Below are 18,304 nucleotides of genomic sequence, written 5' to 3'. Positions count from 1 at the left end.
ACATAGGTGTACAGCACGGAAATGGACCCTTCGATCCAACTTGTCCATGCCGACCAGATATGCCAACCCAATCTACTCCCACCTGCTAGCATGGTGGCTCAGTGGTTAGCACTGTTGCCTCACAGCGCCAGGAACCCAGATTCAGTTCCCGCCTCAGATAACTGTCTGTGTGGAGTTTGCACATTCTCCCTGTGTGGGTTTCTTCCAGGTGCTCCGGTTTCCTCCCACAGTCCCCAAAGATGTGCAAGGTAGTTGACTTGGCCATGCTAAATTGCCCATTGTGTTAGGTGCATTTGTCAGGGGTAAATGTAGGGGAATGGGTCTGGGTGGAAGGTCAGTGTGGACTTGTTGGGCCGAAGCGCCTGTTTCCACATTGTAGGGAATCTTATCTAATTATATCCCTCCAAACCCTTCCTATTCACATACCCATCCAGATGCCTTTTAAATGTTGCAATTGTACTCGCCTCCACCACTTCCTCTGGCAGCTCATTCCTACACATACCATTCTTTGCATGAAAAAGTTGCCCCTTTGGTATCTTTTATATCGTTCCCCTCTCACCCTAAACCTCTGATCTCCAGTTCTGGGCTACCCGACCCCAGGGAAAACACTTTGTCTGTTTACCCTATCCAGGCCCCTCATGATTTTATAAACCTCCATAAGGTCACCCCTCAGGCTCCAATGCTCCAGGGAAAACAGCCCCAGCCTGTTCAGCCTCTCCCTATAGCTCAAATCGTCCAACCCTGGCAACATCTTATAATCTTTTCTGAACCCTTTCAAGTTTCACAACATCCTTCACTATCCTATCTATCTGTGACTCTATTTTCAAGGAGCTATGAACCTGCACTCCAAGGTCTCTTTGTTCAGCAACACTTCCTAGGACCTGACCACTAAGTGTATAGGTCCTGCTAAGATTTGCTTTCCCAAAATGCATCACCTTGCATTGATCTAAATTAAACTCCATCTGCCGCCACTCAGCCCATTGGCCCATCTGATCAAGATCCTATTGTAATCTGAGGTAACCTCCTTCCCTGTCCACTATACCTCCAATTTGGTGTCATCTGCAAATTTACTAACTGTACCTCTAATGCTCACATTCAAATCATTTACATAAATGACAAAAAGTAGTGGACTCAGCACCGATCCTTGTGGCACTCCACTGGTCACAGGCCTCCAGTCTGAAAAACAACCCCCCACCATCACCCTCTGTCGGTTACCTTTTGAGCCAGTTCTGTATCCAAGTGGCTAGTTCTCCATGAGATCTAACCTTGCTAACCAGACTCCCATGGGGAACCTTGTCAAATGCCTCACTGAAGTCCATACAGATCATGTCGACTGCTCTGCCCTCATCAATCCTCTTTGTTACTTCTTAAAAAAAAATCAAATTTGTGAGACATCATTTCCCACACATACAACCATGTTGACTATCCCTCATCAGTCCTCATCTTTCCAAATACATCCTGTCCCTCAGGATTGCCTCCAACAACGTGCCCACCACCGATGTCAGGCTTACCTAACCACAATTCTCTGGCTTGTCCGTACCATCTTTCTTAAATAGTGGCACCATGTTCGCCAGTCTCCAGTCTTCTGGCGCCTCACCTGTGACTATTGATGATACAAATATCTCAGCGGGGTCCCAGCAATGATTTCCCTAGCTTTCCACAGAGTTCGAGGGTACACCTGATCAGGTCCTGGGGATTTTTCTATTTTTATGCATTTCAAGACATTCAACACTTCCTCCTCTATAATATGGCAAACTTTCAAGATGGCACCATCTATTTCCCGACATTCTATATCTTCTATACGAATGCAGATTGTTGCTTTTATGGTTTCCAAAAATAAAACCCAAGGCCACATCAATCAACACAATTGACTAGGTGTTTACAATAGTCAGTAGCAGAGGGTAGCTATGTTTATCCTTCAGATTTAGCCCAATTTCTTTCCAAAACACATACCTGTACCATTTTTGTTCTGCAAGGCATGGACGGCTTGACTTGTATCTTGGGTTTCTTTCAGATTTGCATCTTTTGCATTTTCCTGTCTGCAGGAGAGGGTTGCAGGATTTCATTTGGCACATTTCTGAATCCAGGGCATTGATTTATCTGGTGTTTTGAAGGCCTGAAGCCGTGACATTAAACTGCAGTGAGATATCAATCTGTCAAATTGAGATGGCGGGAAACCAATTGAGGGTGACACAGTTTCTCGATTGTAGGTCACGCTCAACTTGTGGAAGAGTAGCCTGAATTAGCAAAAGAACTGGCACAACTGCAGTTCATTTACAGAAACAGTGGAGGTGTGGTCCTTTTTCAGTTCGAATGCCATTGATGATGTGATGAAATTGAGGATGTGGTGATTGATAATTAACAAAAGGGATTGTACCCCACCAAGATAGAACCCTTTCATTAACAGGGAAAATAAGGCAGAAAGGAGAATAATGGCTAGCACTCAACATTTCCAAATTTAAGTTCGGTCGCTGAGAAAAGCCTAAGTTCCTACAATGATAAAACTGCTCTTTGCACTTGATTTGAAATTCCTTGCAAGTCTTTTGAAAAGGACAGCTTCAATTGTAACTTGTGGATTTAGCGGGCAGCGTCATTTTCAGTTTGTATTTGAGTCTTGAGATAGGAATGCCTTTTTTCATCTCTGCACAGATGCTGCCTGACCTGTTGGGTATCTCCAATGTTTATTTTTATTTCAGATTTCCAGCATCTGCTGGAAATAAAACAGTGACTTTTTGGCAATGTGCTTCATAATGGGGCAGGAGGTGTGTGACTCGTACCTGCCAGTGCTCCTAATTTGACTTGCAGCCTTTGTTATCTTTTCCTCCTATCTTAGTGTGATATACAGAGGCAGACAGCTAAATATCCAGTGCATTGACCAAAGATCCCTCGCTTCATGCTAGAAGGCAAATTTGCTGAGCGTTGGTTCGAGGCACTGAACCCAATTCTTGGCATGGTGGAGATCACTGGTTAAGAATTTCGAATGGGAGTCTTATCATTCCCCACTCTGCCACTTGCTTCCAGTACGTGGACACTGAGATTGTTTGTCAACTGAACTTCAGTGACCACTAATCCTTCGTAGGAGGAGGCAAGACTGAACCTATGACCTACTGCTCTGTACAATGCGTTTGATGAAACAACTCCCACAGTTTGAAGGCAGATTTTTTTCATGTGTCTTGGAACAGAGTGACAGTGAGTTTACGTCAGTGATTCTCTGTGGCGATGCCTTCAGCTTTAGAATTCCCTCTCTCATTCCTTTATCCTCCCTTTGTCTCTCCTTCTTTAAGACTTGCTTAACATTTACAAAGTTGGCCATGCTTTCGGTCAGCTGTCCTCATATATCTCCTGAAGTGTGCCACTATCAGATTCTGCTCCTTTGAAGCATCCAGAGATATTTTACTGTTATAAATGAAGTACATAAATACAAGATGTTGTTGCTCTTTGAAGTCATTGTATATTTTTTTTCATTACACATTATCTTGTGTGACGTGTGGGTTGCTAACTCTGGGTTTCTGGTGACTCTGCACTTGGAGTGGCATTACTGATAATCAGGGGTGGAGGGACCTTGTTTGAATCTGGTCCTTTGGAAAAAAAAGGCTGCATTTTAATTGCATTATTTTTCCCCTGACCTTTGAGTGTCCAGTACTGCCTTACAGTCAATTGAATATCTTGGTTTTGAGGCCATCTTGTGTGAAGCGATGTGTTCTCAGCAAGTTTCCATGAACAGGACTATAACCGTGACTCGGTAGTCTGTTTTGAGAATGTGAGTTGAGAGATAAATATTGGCCAGGACTTGAGGAACAGGACGCAGGTTTTTTTTTGGTGTTCACTTGAGAGGACAGACTGGCGCCTCGGATATTATCTGACCAGAAAGACAGCACCTGAGACGCTTGTTGCATTGTGGCAGGGTGAGGAGAAATAATGATTTCTGAACATACTGATAGCATTTGGGCAGTCTGTAACAAATGGCAGGTTACATGAATAAAGTACTGCCGCCCCCCCCCCATTCCGCAGTTATGTTCATTGCACACCGTGTCCATCTATGCTCTTGATGCCTTTGGAGCGCGGTGAACACTATAGGGGGACTGTGCTTTATTTCCCCATCCAACTCCATGTTGATTCAATCCCTTTTTGCTCTCCCTATTCCCCCCCCCGCCACCTCAATTTTGATGGCTTGCATTGCTTGTAAATAGGAGAAAGTGAGGACTGCAGATGCTGGAGATCAGAGCTGAAAAATGTGTTGCTGGAAAAGCGCAGTAGGTCAGGCAGCATCCAAGGAGCAGGAGAATCGACGTTTTGGGCATAAGCCCTTCTTCAGGAATGAGGAGGGTGTGCCAAGCAGGCTAAGATAAAAGGTAGGGAGGAGGGACTTGGGGGAGGGGCGTTGGGAATGCGATAGGTGGAAGGAGGTTAAGGTGAGGGTGATAGGCCGGAGTGGGGGTGGGGGCGGAGAGGTCGGGAAGAAGATTGCAGGTCAAGAAGGCGGTGCTGAGTCCGAGGGTTGGGACTGAGATAAGGTGGGGGAGGGGAAATGAGGAATCTGGAAAAATCTGCATTCATTCTTTGTGGTTGGAGGGTTCCTAGGCGGAAGATCAGGCGCTCTTCGTCCAGGTGTTGTGTTGCCATGGTCTGGCGACGGAGGAGGCCAAGGGCCTGCATGTCCTTGGCGGAGTGGGAGGGGGAATTAAAGTGTTCAGCCACGGGGCGGTTGGGTTTGTTGGTGCGGGTGTCCCAGAGGTGTTCTCTGAAACGTTACGCAAGTAGGCGGCCTGTCTCCCCAATGTAGAGGAGGCCACGTCGGGTGCAGCAGATGCAGTAAATGATGTGTGTGGAGGTGCAGGTGAACTTGTAACAGATATGGAAGGATCCCTTGGGGCCTTGGAGGGAAGTGAGGGGGGACGTGTGGGTGCAAGTTTTACATTTCTTGCGGTTACAGGGGAAGGTGCTGGGAGTGGAGGTTGTGATGGTGGTCCTTGGCCTCCTTCATCGCCAGGCCATGGTAACATGACGCCTGGAGGAAGAGCACCTCATCTTCTGTCTATGAACCCTCCAACCATAAGGGATGAATGCAGATTTCTCCAGCTTCCTCATTTCCCCTCCCCCCACCTTATCTCAGTCCCAACCCTGGGACTCAGCACCGCCTTCTTGACCTGCAATTTTCTTCCCGACCTCTCCGCCCCCGCCCCCACCCCCTCTCTGGCCTATCACCCTCACCTTAACCTCCTTCCACCTATCGCATTCCCAATGCCCCTCCCCAAGTCCCTCCTCCCTACCTTTTATCTTAGCCTGCTTGGCACACCTTACTCATTCCTGAAGAAGGACTTATGCCCGAAATGTCGATTCTCCTGCTGCTTGGATGCTGGCTGACTTGCTGCGCTTTTCCAGCAACACACTTTTCAGCATTGCTTGTAAATATTCCATTAGCTACATGCATAGTGATGGTTACTAGCTTTTTAAATCAAAAATTGTCACAGTGATTTTCGTGTGGTACGGTCATTCTGTTGTGCATAATGGCACTCGTGGGCTGCAAAAAAGAAATCTAAAAGCAACTACAGCCTCAGACATTTGTGGGAATAAGTGCAGAGAGGTGCAGGAGGAACTTGGAAGTTTGCCTGTAAACCTGCCTTTCCAATGAACTTGGTGATTAAGGTGTTAAGGACAACCGCACGGAAGCAGGAACATTTTCTTTCAGAAAAAATTAACATGAGGATTGCATATTTATTGGATGCAGTATCTCGCCAGAAATCTGAAGGTCAGAGAAAATTTTCTATAGCTCATGTACCAGCATCCAGGGAGTTGGGAAACACAGGTGCTCATTGATGTGTGTCTGAAGGTGAGGAAAGGACTGTTTTTCTGCAGTGAATCATGTGGCCCATAAAGCTCACATGTTATATTGCTTGTGACAGCCAAGTAACTCTGAATGGGTGGTTCAGAATGCACTATGTTGGATCCCTGGGCCAGCGAGTAGGTCAGCTCTGTTTCTGATTTCAGAAGCACTGTTGAGGGCTGCTTTGGGCTTGGCTGTGATGCATCTGCTGGATGAATAGCCAGTTGCTGATGATTATCGTCCAACTTAAGCGTCACTTTGCTGCATTGGGCTGTTGTGCAGATCTTAGATATGTTTGCTACCACCATTTGCTTCCAATTCCTCTTGTCCTATGTCTTGCCAATTAGTTCTTATCCATATGTTTAAATCCCTCTGTGGCTTCTATCCTGCCTATTTCTGTGACCTTGTTCACCTTTTATAATGCTTAAAGAAATGAGCAGTCTACCATCTCTTGACCTTGTGGATCAGCTAATTGATCTGACCCATGGTTTGTATCTCTGCTTTCATCCACTTTTTTGACCCCAAAGCTCTGGTGAACTCCCCCAAATCACTTCTGGCCCTACTCCCAAGCATCTCCTCCTCTTCCCTCCCCTCCTCTTCCACCCCATCTCCTCTTTTCTCCCCCCCCCATCTCCTCTTTTATTTTTTCACTGCTCTCCCTCCCCCTTCTTCTTCTCCCCCCCCCCCATCTCGAGTCATGAAAATACTGTTTAAAACGTGCTCCTTAGACAGTCAAACATTTGGTCGTTTGTCAAAGGATCTCATGTGGCTTGGTGTTAATTTTTGTTTCACTACACACCTCTCTGTGAACTGTCATGGGTTGTTTAAATTCCATGTGCGAGATAAATCGAAATTGTCATATCTTCTCTCTTTCTGCTGAAGTTCAATATCACTCAGAGCAGTTACCCACTGATGTGGCAACACATGATCATTCAGAAATCATTCCCAAGACTGAGTCTGGGACACTGTACCTAGGGTTTCTCACTTCCTAAATCCGAGAATGGACTGCAGACTAAATTGTCTCTCCTCAGATGCAGATAACATAGTTATCTCACATGAAGCAATTGGAAATGCTTGCAAGTGAATTAATCAGTGTTTGACATCACAGCCAAGGTCATGCAGCCTAAATCTAGGCCTTCAAATGAATATTTGGTTGTGTTTGTAATAAAACTTAGAGCTTCCTGTGCTAGAACTGTTGAAAATGTCTGCATTATACAGAGCTGCCAACACTGGATAAATTCTTGGTTTGATATTTTCACTTGTCAGCAGCCCGCTCGAGACGTTGATTGGAGCCAAAAGCTTTTTTTTAAAATAGCAAATGTGGCAGCCACATGAGATTTAAAAGGGAATTGCTGTTTATTTAGAATGGAAGAGTTAATCAGTTGAAGGCAAGTTGTGTTTGAGAGTGTTTTCATTGTCTGTTGGGAGATTTGCCTGGTTGGGTTGATGAAGTTGGGCGGGAGGGGGGGGAATGTAATAAACCGTGCCATGTTAACTTGCAGAAGGTGTTTGATCACACGTCCCACAGGAGTCCAGTTGGAGAAACTTGGGCAGACGGCGGGAGGGCAAATGCAACAGCATGGAAAGAAAGTTGGCTGGCAGACAGGAAACTAAGTTGGAGCAAACAGGTATTGCTCGGAATGGTTTAAAGTAAGGAAGAGCCTGCATTCGCATGGTGTCTTTGACAACTTTGTGCTTTCCAGAGTGCTTTACATCCAATCAAGTGCTTTTTGAAGTGTACACTCACTGTTCACACACAGCAAGCTCACACAAAGAAAACGTGGAAATGGCCAAATAATCTGTGTTTTAGTGGTGATGATTGAGGGACAGGCATTGGTCACTGGCTGATGTGGAGGCATGGTGTTGGACCGGGGTGAACAAAGTCAAATTCACATGATACCAGCTCATAGTCCCAACACATCATTGTGATTTCAGCTAAAGCTATTGGATTATCACCTGATGTTGTGTGACTTCTGACTTTGGTGACTACATGAAGGATATACAGCCTTCATGTATCGCCCTTGTCTTTGTAACAGTTCCATGACATCTTGTTTTTTATATATAGGTCCACCTGAGAGTCCAGATGGTTTTATATCTAATCTAAAAGAAAGCATATCCAGTTCTGCACTACAGTATTTGCCAAAAAATTGTGCTGGAATGGCTGGGTGTACATATCCATACAGTACTATTCTTGAATTCAGGCTATTTAATCAGGGGGATGCAGGGCCAAAGCAGACCAGTTGTCTTGTAATGCTGAGAGGATTATTAGTATAACAATCAGATAGATGCCAATCCAGCTCCTTATTGAGAAGTGCAGACAATTGATGCGTTGGTTGAAAAAAAAATCAAGTCAGAATATTTTCTCAGAATTTGGAATGAAAAGCATGCCAGAGACGGCTAAACAGACAATCGAGTTCCCGTGTTAGAATAGATAAATCTGCATGATTCACGAGCATTTTATCGCCAATTGTTGCAATCCCTGCATTGGAAATCCACCTAACCAAATTTACTGAATCACCCCCAAATGAAGACATTGGCAACAGGGTTCCACTTTGTGTCGCTGTTAATTCAAACAGAATTCGAACCAACACTCAGATTTGCAGAACTAGCAGTTCAAGGGTATTTTCAACACTAAGACAAATTTCACTTTAAATTCTGTTGTCCGCAGAACAAAGCTGGGTCTTGTGCAACCACAAGCCCTCACAATGCCCCATGCACAAATATGGCATCATGAACCTATACAGATCGACAGAGTGCTGCACTTTATTCAAGAGGATACATGAGTCTTAACTGACAATAGCTTTCACCATTTAAATTTCACTGGTACAATTACCATTAGCAAGGCACCCTTGTATATATCCTCTCCGACTTTGGTCATGACGCCGGAATAGGATTTGACCACTTAAGAGTCACCGAGTCATATATCATGTAAATACACCTTTCGGTCCAACTAGTCCAAGTCAACCATGTTCCCAAACTAAACTAGTCTCACATGCCTGTGTTTCACCCATATCCTTCCAAATCGTTCCTACTTGTGTTTTGATCCAAATATTGTTGAAATGTTGTGACTGATTCTGCATTCACCACTTCCTTTGGTAATTCATTTCCACACACCAATCAGACTTTGTGCCCCTCATATCCTTTCTGAAGCGTTTTTTCCTCTCCCCTTAAAGATATGCCCCCGGTTCAGAACTCCCTCGTTCGAGGGAAAAGACCCTTGCTATACACCTTATCTCTGCCCTTCAGGATTTTATAAACCTCTATATGGTCACTCCTCAATCTCATACACTCCAGTGAAAAACATCCCAGCCTTTACAGCCTGTGTTATAACTCAAGCCCTTCATTCCTGGCAACATCTTGGTAAATCTGTTCTGAACCCTCTCCAATTTAATAGTATCCTTCCTAAAGCGGGGCAATCAAAAGGGCACAAAGTAGTCCATGTCCTCTACAACCTCAGTATGATGTCTCAACTCGTGTACTCGAAGGTTTGAGCAATGAAGCCAAGCGAAAATACCCAGGTTTTTCGTGTCTTGAGTTTTCCTTGCACAGTTTTGCAGCTTGGAAGAAATTTTCTGTGTTCCCCCTCCTGTTTCTGATTGGTTGCACTTGGCTTCTGTGTGCTGATTGCCTTAACTCTCCAGCTCCTCTGGTCATAGTTCTCCTTTGTGTCTGAAAGGCACATAGCATTTTGCTTAATTTCCTTCCTGTCAGTACTGTGTGCAGGTCAAAGGCCACCGGGTCAAATGCACCAGGACATAATTTTATACGAAATTTGTAATTATAAGTGAGCTCTTTTAAATTGTCCATTTATAAAACTTCTTTTGAAACATTAACATGGATGACAGATGTTGCATAAATAAATCACCAATTTTCCAAACAAACAAGTCAAACGTGGTGACACAGTTAAGTCCTGTTGAAGTACAGGCACTATTGCAATGTGGGAAATGCTACAATCCGTTTACATGTGGTAAGCTGTCAAACAACAGTGTGATCATGACAACATCACTTGTTTTTTCTGTTGGATAAAGCATGGAGATAACATGGGGAATTGGCTATTTAAATTGCTCTGGTGCTTTGCTTTTCCCCCTCCCTCAGTTGATGTTCCCATTTCATTACCTTGCAGAGAGCACTTAAGGAGCAGGAGAGTCAATGTTTTGAGCATGAGCACATTCCTGATCAAGAGCTTACGTTGTCCAGGATAAGTCATGGCGAAGAGTTTGGCATGATCGCTTCTGGGATGTGCCTGCATTCAGGCCAAGAGTGAAGCTGTAGACCATCAGTTCTTGGGTGTGTTACTGGGGATGGTGGTCAGATATGAATAGAGACTTGAGTTATGGAAGACTGGAGGATTTTTGTAATGAGCACCAGGTTTTGGGAAGCAGAGTTGGAATTCCCTGCAGTTGATGTGTGTAAAGTAAGAGTACAATCATTTTAAAGGCATGAATGAGAGGGCTACCAAACATTTGGCAGAGGTTTCATGGACTGTTGGATGATACCATGCTATGACTGTGCAATCAGAATGGCCTGATAGTCTTACTTCAAAGCATTGTGCTTTCCTTTCTTCAAACAGACCTTTACCTGTTCAGTCTCAAAAAGTACAGTTTTCTGACCTGGCCACTCCCTGTGACAAAGCACTGCATGCTCCAGTACGAAAGTGGGGGTAAAAAAAAGAACAATCTGATTCCATTTCATTGTCGAAACAAAGGATTGGTGCAGGAACCATGTGTAGAACTGCCTCCCTGTCTGCTGTATGAGAGGGCCAAATGCATTTTCCTGATGGCTGTTAGCTTCCCCCTGCCGAACAAAGCTCCACGTGCTGTTGGTATTTCTGTGTTGGCTCTCACCAAAGGGACAGTCAAGAGAGGCATATTGGGTTGTTCCATGAGTGTGTGTCCTCTGTTTAGCAGCAGTGGTTAGGCAGCAATGTAATGGAATTGGAATGCAGTGGTTCAGTGGTATTATCATTGGACTGTTAATGCAGACACCCAGATAATGTTCTGGGGACCCAGGTTCGAATCCTCAACAGGATCCATAGCAACCTGACAAAGGAGCAGCACTCTGAAAGCTAGTGTTTCCAAATAAACCTGCTGGACTATAACCACCCCAGTCCAACACCGGCTCCTATACATCATGACAACAATACATAACACAGGAATAACTCCAGTCTCATAAAGCTGGCATTGTCTATTGCTGACTCAACTAGAGCTGTAAATGTACTCACTCAGAAATACTATTTCTGCAGTTCAGTGTCACCACGAGTCAAGCACACCATTTGGCTAAAACCTCGGCTTTTCCAGAAGATTTCCTCCGTTGCACAACTTTGTTCAAGCCTGAGACCATATGACAGGAGAGTTTGGTCTGTGTGGACTGATGCTTTGGGAAGCCTGAGACCATATGACAGGAGAAATTTCTGGCCCATAGTTTTTCCAAACCACTATGAGAAATTTGTTATGTGAGGTGTCATCGGGAGAAAGAAGTACCAATTCCATGATTAGGGTTCGCGAGTCCTGTCCTATTCGCATGTCCCTCAAAAATAGGAGGAGACTGTCCAAACCCTTGAACCTGCTTGGCTTTTGAATAAGAATATATCTAGCTAGTGGCATTACCCCACATCCTGTACAATCTTCATGTAATAAAATCTAAGAGTTTAGGAGTTGAAACTTAAAATTGATAAGGCATCAACTGCCATTTGTAAATGAAAGTTCCAGGCTTCCACCAATTACCATTTTGTAATTTCACGATTGAACAGTTGTAATTTAATTATTCTACAATTCTCTTTTGTACGGGAAATAGTGCCTCTGCATGATATCTGCCATTTTACAACTTGAAAATCCTTATCAAATAGCTACTTAAACATTTAAGTTGCAGAAAATTGTCTCTATCCCAAGCCACGTCTTGTTGTTGGCCCAAAAATCCAAGTAGAGATGTCATTATATGCTCCTGTCCCCCACAATTTCGCTCACCCGGTTCATGCAAAGGGATAGGTTGTGAGGGAACAAGCAAGCAAACTTGTATTAATGCAGCACCTTTTTTAAAACTGCAAGCACCATTGTCATGTAGAAAGTGCGTGAGCCAGTTTGCACACAGCATCCGTCAAAATACTTGGAGTTAAATGACCAGGTAATCCGACTGTATTTTATCTCATGTTGGCGGGAATATACGTAGACCAAGGTATGACCTTGCTTTGCTTAGTGTCCTGAGATCTTTGTCAAACACACTGGAGAGATCAGAGTGTTTCTGGTTAACATCTTACTTGAAGAATGCACTTCCAACAGTACACCTCTCCCTCAGTATTGCACCAGTGTTTAGTCTGGAGTCTTTGCCCAAGTCTCAGGAATGGAACTTAAACCCACGTCTGCCTGAATTCAATGAGAGTCATTGCAATGGAGCTAGCTCTCTGTACAGCAATCTAATCCATTCCTATTTAGTTCCTCAGCCTCTGTAGTTCTAAAAGTTTCTTTCCCTCAGGTGCTCATCAAGTTTGTATCTTCCAGACAGAGATTTTGTTGAACCTTTTGGCTCAGAGACAGAGAAAATGCTAATGCTGAAAGCAGCCTGACATTGACTTCTTGACATTAAACAGAGAGACTAGAATAAGAGACAGTTTTAAAATTAGAGGCTTCTTACTTAGGATGACAGTGAGAAAAAAAAATGTTCTTTTTGCGGTTTGTTTGTGTGTGGTGTTCTCTTCCTTGGAAAGCAGTGGAGGCTGGTTCCTCTGAAGGAACGTTAGTTTTTTGATAAGCAAGTGAGTCACGAGTTATCGGGAGAGGGGTATGTGGCACACTTGGGGAAATGGAGTTGAGACCATGAGCAAATCTGTCATTATCTTGCTGAATGGTCTCCTCCTGCTCTTCAAGCAGGAGGCTGGAAGAACACAAGCCAGGCAGCATCAGGAGGTGGAGAAGCCAATGTGGAGAAGTGTAACCCTTCTTCAGGACAGTCCTGACGAAGGGTTATACGTGAAACTTTGACTTCACCACCTGATGCTGCCTTGGCTTGCTGTGTTCTTCCAGCCTCCTACTTGTCTCCTTAGATTCCAGCACCTGCATTTGTCTCTACTCCTATTCTTTGTCACTTCAAAGTTCCAAAATACACTGAAGGATATGGGATAGTGCAGGAAAAATAGCATGGAAGCAGATTATTACACATGATTTCATGGAATGATGGAGCAAGGTCAAGGGGCCAAATGGCCTACTTCTCCAATTTTAAATCAGCATATTTCCTTTTGAAATAATGAATTTTCTCCAATTCCACCATTCTTCGAGGCAGAGAGTTGCTCTGCACAAAGTAAATTTTTCTGCCTGTCCGAGCTGCACCTCTTGCCAAAACCTTGAACCAGATCTCCTGGCCCACAGAGACATTACTACTGTACCAGAAGGGCTGTATTGCCTTTAGACCATTAGCTACTTGGAAGAGCAATATTGTAGATGTGGTTGAATGAGCATTTCATTATGAGGGCGGACACCTCATCCCATGAATGTGTTGCCTTCACTGACAGACACGTCTGCCTGCCCTTGTCTTACAGAACTCTGGAAGTAAAATAAATTTGCTTTTTATGTGAAGTATTTTCAATCAAACGACTTCAGTGTAACTCATCCAGCAAACTTATGGAATTGGTTGAGTTGAACCACACAAGTTTGATCTCAAATCAGTGTGCAATGAGGTGATTCACATGGAGTTTCCAGTTGTCTGTTGGGAATTGACCTTGAGGGGTCGTCGGAAGTGGAACTTAGGGTTCAGGTTTCTGATCAGTGCCCGGTGGATACTCATGTCCTGTCAACCACTGCCTCCCTGAGAGAAATGTTTTTAATAGCTTGCAACACCTCCCCACCCCCTCCCCACCCCATTGCAAAAACAATCATTTGATACTGTGTGTGTTCTTGCAACAAATGTGTGTGGTACCAGGTCATGCTAGGTGCCTGTGTAACCAGACTAGAGGGATAGGATTACAGTGCAGAACGAGGTCACTTGACCTAACTCTCTTGAATTTTGCTCAACTCAATCTTGGGCCCTCACCCCAAAGCCATGATATCCATGCCCCCTCTGCGCCTAACCAATTTTGTTCGCCAAAATCGAATATATTGACTGTACACTCCAGCACCGTCAAGGTAAAGAAGGTGAATAAACTAGCATACACCTTCAGCAAGAAAAGGGAGAAGCTGCTGAACAGGCTGTGTGACTGGCCTTGCTGATGGGAGCTGGCTGGTGTTTAGTTTCTTCTTCCTCCTGTTCTGTAACCTCTGCTTCAACTCTGCCAGGTTCTGTTATTCACCAGTGACTCAGCCACTTTATTCAGTATCACAAGCCTCCTGTGTGCTTTTCACAAAATGCTGTATTGCACTTGCTTTCATCGGTCTCATTCATTCGACAAATGACATCATTTGAGGCCAGAAAGGAAAGTGGAGGAGGAAAGAAAGTAGAATGGGTACAGCAGAAAACATGACCGTTTGGTTCATTGTCTCTTTCCTGGTTTTCTCAACAACAGCTCATAGCCCCCATCCTCTAGCTTTCCCCTGTGGGCTTGTGATTCTTTTTTACCCCTTCAGGTAAAGATCCTGTGTGTTTTTTTTTGCATTTTGCAATTTGCATCCAAACCACACTGGAGCAATGCAGTCCAGGTACCAGGTACTAGCTACTGGCTACATTTAAAAATGATGTCTGCCAAGTTGACATTGCTTTCATTTTTGTCAGTCACAAGTCTGTGACCTCTGGCTCCATACCCTTGAACCGACGGGAACAGTTTGTCTTTAATTGTTTTATCCAAACCCTTCATTATTTGAAACACCGATCAACTGGAGAGTGGACTGATCAGATGGCTTTCTGATGAGATAATGTGTCGTGTCAAGGTGAAAGTTGATGTATCGAATGTTTCCACTTGGAGACAAAGCCAGAATTAAGGGCAGTAAGTGAAGGACAAGCACTTAGTAATCCAGAATGGCATATGGGATAAACGTTTCACCCTTGGACTCGACTATGTTCTGGTGAGGAGAAAAGCTGCATTTAAGGGGCATGGACCCATCCTCCAGGCTCCCACAAGGATTTGTCTCCATCCAGACACCATGCAGAGCTTCTGGTACCCATGGGCCCTGACCCCAAAAGTTCACAATGACCAGGGAGGAGAGGAAATAACAAAGTAAAAGATAGTTTCCACGGAAAACAATTTTGCTGTACGCACTTGTTTTAAGGAATGTGCTATCAGCACTGATTAGTAACATCTAAATGAGTGATTGTAACTTGTTTGCATCCTCTGTGCTGTTCCCATCTCCTTCCTCGGTTTAATAGTTTCTTTTCTGAAAATGTTTTTCCTTTGCAGGAATGGACGCACCCATACGACACGTTCAACATGCACTCACTGGAGAACTCCCTGATTGACATCTTACAGAACGAGCAGGAACCTCTCAAGGGTGAGTCCCGTGGCTATTTTGGCTTGTTTATTCCCTCATTAAATAGTTGGGCCAATCCTTCCTTCGTGTGGTTTTCTGGGTCTGCTGAACTGATGTGCATTCACGCGAGTTATTTTCCTGCTCCTCGGATACTGCCTGACCTGCTGTGCTTTTCTAGCGCCACTCTAATCTTGACTCTGATCTCCAGCATCTGCAGTCCTCACTTTCGCCGAGTCTCGCTGTAAGGAGATGAATGCTACGTGCAGGATAGATGAAGGAAGAGTGGTGCAGGCATACAAAGAAATACTTGCATTTGCATCTTGCTTTTCACATGCTCACAACGTTTCCCAAAAGATTTATGGCTCTTCAAGTGATCAAGGCAGCAAAGTGTGCACAGCAAGATCCCCCTATCAGCCAATAAACTGGTCGTGATTATGTCCTTTGTTCAGCGGTGTTGAACTTGGTCTTGTGAAATGGGGCAGATCATGGTAGAGCAAAGCAGTGCGCACTAACAATCCAGAATACGTATCAGCAGTTCATGCAACCGCCTGTAAGCTTACAATCGGGCTACAACTGTGAAGAAGGTGGCAGGTTTTCAAGGCCAAGGTCAATGATTTTTAACTGGAGTTTGCAGAGTAGTTTGCACAATCAGACAATGTCCCAAAGGAATTTATGGACCAGGTCTTGGAGAAAATATGATCAATGATCAAATCATTACATTTCCGATGGTGTTTGTGACACGCGGTTGCTTTGAACCAAAGATTTAAAAGGAATCTTAGGGGCAACTTTTTTCATGCAAAGGGTGGTGCACGTGTGGAATGAGCTGCCAGAGGAAGTGGTGGAGCTGGGACAATGACAACATTTAAAAGGCATCTGGATAGGAATATGAATAGGAAGGGTTCAGAGGGATATGGGCCAAGTGCTGGCAAATGGGACTAGATTAATTTAGAATATCTGGTCGGCATGGACAAGTTGGACCCAAGGGTCTGTTTCCATGTTGTACATCGCTATGACCTGACTATCTTTCAGTAGTATCCATAGGAGCCTAGGCGAAAGTGAGGAGGCAGATGCAGATGCAGTTGTGTGTGGTGCTGGAAAAGCACAGCAGTTCAGGCCGCATCTGAGGAGCAGGAAAATCGACGCTTCAGGCATTAGCCCTCGATCATCAATTTTCCTGCTCCTCGGATGCTGCCTGACCTGCTGTGCTTTTCTAGCACCACACTCTCAACCCCATAGGAACCTGTATATCGACCTGAGGTGGCGTCCTTCGTTTAAGGTCTCAGGCCAAAAGCAAGTGCAGTACTCCTGATTGCTACAGTGGAGTGCCAATCTCCCTTTCTTACATTGAAGTTTCTGGAGAGAGATTTGAACCCACAGCCTTTCTAACTTAAGAGGGTAGGGTGGTACCCCTCAGCCTCAGCTGAAATGAGTTCAAATGCAAGTCGGGGGTTAAGATGGCCTGATAGGAATTTGCAACGACAGGAGAGTCTAAGATCCAAGTCGGCCAGTCTGGTTGCTTTGGAATTTTCTGGGAATAGTAGATTCAGGGTTGGTTTGATTTGATCGGGTCGGGAGCTGTTACTGACTGGTTCATCAAATGGCACTTCCTTTGTGATGCAAAGTCTGTTTGTTTGGAATTGGTGAACTGCAGAAACGTCAGCTGGCCACTGACCGATCTGTGGGAAACCTGATGTCTCCTGATTGCTGCTGTGCTCCGTCAGACAGCGTTATTAGACGGTTTACAAGGTGGACGGAGAGGCTGCTGTGCTGCCTGTTTCTCCATATTTAAAGGCTATGCCCTGGTTTGAGGAGGGGAGAGGTTGCCCACTCTGTGGAGGACTTTGTCTGGCAGAGCGGCAGAGAAAGCTGTTGGCCCACTTATTTAACAAGTAGGACAGGAGGCCACTGGGCAGTGTTCCAAGTTCCTGATGGCTGTTCTCAACGAGCCACAAACAGCTGTCTGACAGCACACTGCACACAAACAAGGGAGAGAGCAATCATTTGCTTCCGTCTGCAGGATAGGTGAGAACTTTTGTTTCAGAATCTGCATCTGTTTCATCGCTCGATGACCAAATTGAACACCAAGCACCAAGAACGGTCTGACCCCAGTTCCTAATGATGTAAATCTTGGCTGAAATCACCGTTTTACATTTGGGGCAGTCTGGTCCTATCGACTTCTCAATGAATGAGTGCACCTTCCCCTTTTTTCCCTATTTCTGCAGTATTTCCTCTTTTAAGAAATAATACCAAGAGGTGGCCATTTGATCCTTTGAGTCTCTTACACCATTGAGTAAGATCATTGCTCATTTTTCTACTTTCATGACACTTTTATGTGCCATATCTGTTGATATCCAAAATCTATCTGGCTTTAATTCACTTCTGCAGCTCTTCGGGGTAGAGTTCTGTTGATTTATGACCCTCCGACTGTGGAAATTTCCCTTCCTTTCAACCCTGGATGGCTGACTCTGTATCCTCAGACCTCTGGCTCTCAAACCTCGAGCCAGTATAATGACGTTCCAAGTAGTTATATGGTTTTGTAACATTATAAACTTGCCACATTTCCTTTGAATGCTGCCAACTGGTTGGTCAACCTGAACGTCTGCTTTACAAGGAACGCTTTTCTTGCCAATTCCCTCATCTCTTTGAGGTGGCACTTTGCTCTGCCAAAATCATGAAGTGGCCTGGCAAATCGGTGTTGTCAGATTAATTGTGGCCATAGTTACTGCACATTGAGAGACAAGAGTCCATCCAGCCTCATGAATCTTTTTTTTTCCAACAAACACGGCTCAATTTAGACTGGCACCTCAGCTTCTTCTGGAGTTCAGAAGATTAGTCTTGCTTCCAGGTGTATATTTCAGTTGTCTCCCAAGAGTTCCAATGGAACCTGATTGCACTGTACCATCCTGGTGTCGGTTTTGATTTGTTAGAGATCGTGTCCTGATATCCTCTCTGCTTCTAATCTAGGACCTCTGGAATTTACCAAAATAGGAGGCATGAACAAGGTCATTGAACCTGTGACGTCATAGGCTGCCACATGTCGAGAAGTTTATCACCCCCTGCCTCGTATCTCATTGATGACTAAGTTTCCACAACT

General features: G+C 44.5%; 1 protein-coding gene across 1 annotated transcript in view; it reads left to right on the top strand.

Annotated features, from left to right (window-relative positions):
- Positions 1 to 18,304, top strand: part of LOC140459650 (cytoplasmic polyadenylation element-binding protein 2-like) — a 52,566-nt gene that overhangs the window by 1,975 nt on the left and 32,287 nt on the right. Inside the window, exon 2 of the mRNA XM_072553982.1 lies at positions 15,141 to 15,231. Within this exon, the coding sequence (XP_072410083.1) occupies positions 15,141 to 15,231 (91 nt within the window). The remainder of the gene's footprint in view (positions 1 to 15,140; positions 15,232 to 18,304) is intronic.

Source organism: Chiloscyllium punctatum, chromosome 35, assembly GCF_047496795.1.
Source record: "Chiloscyllium punctatum isolate Juve2018m chromosome 35, sChiPun1.3, whole genome shotgun sequence".
Taxonomy (NCBI): domain Eukaryota; kingdom Metazoa; phylum Chordata; class Chondrichthyes; order Orectolobiformes; family Hemiscylliidae; genus Chiloscyllium; species Chiloscyllium punctatum.
This window is presented reverse-complemented; position numbering and strand designations above follow the sequence as displayed.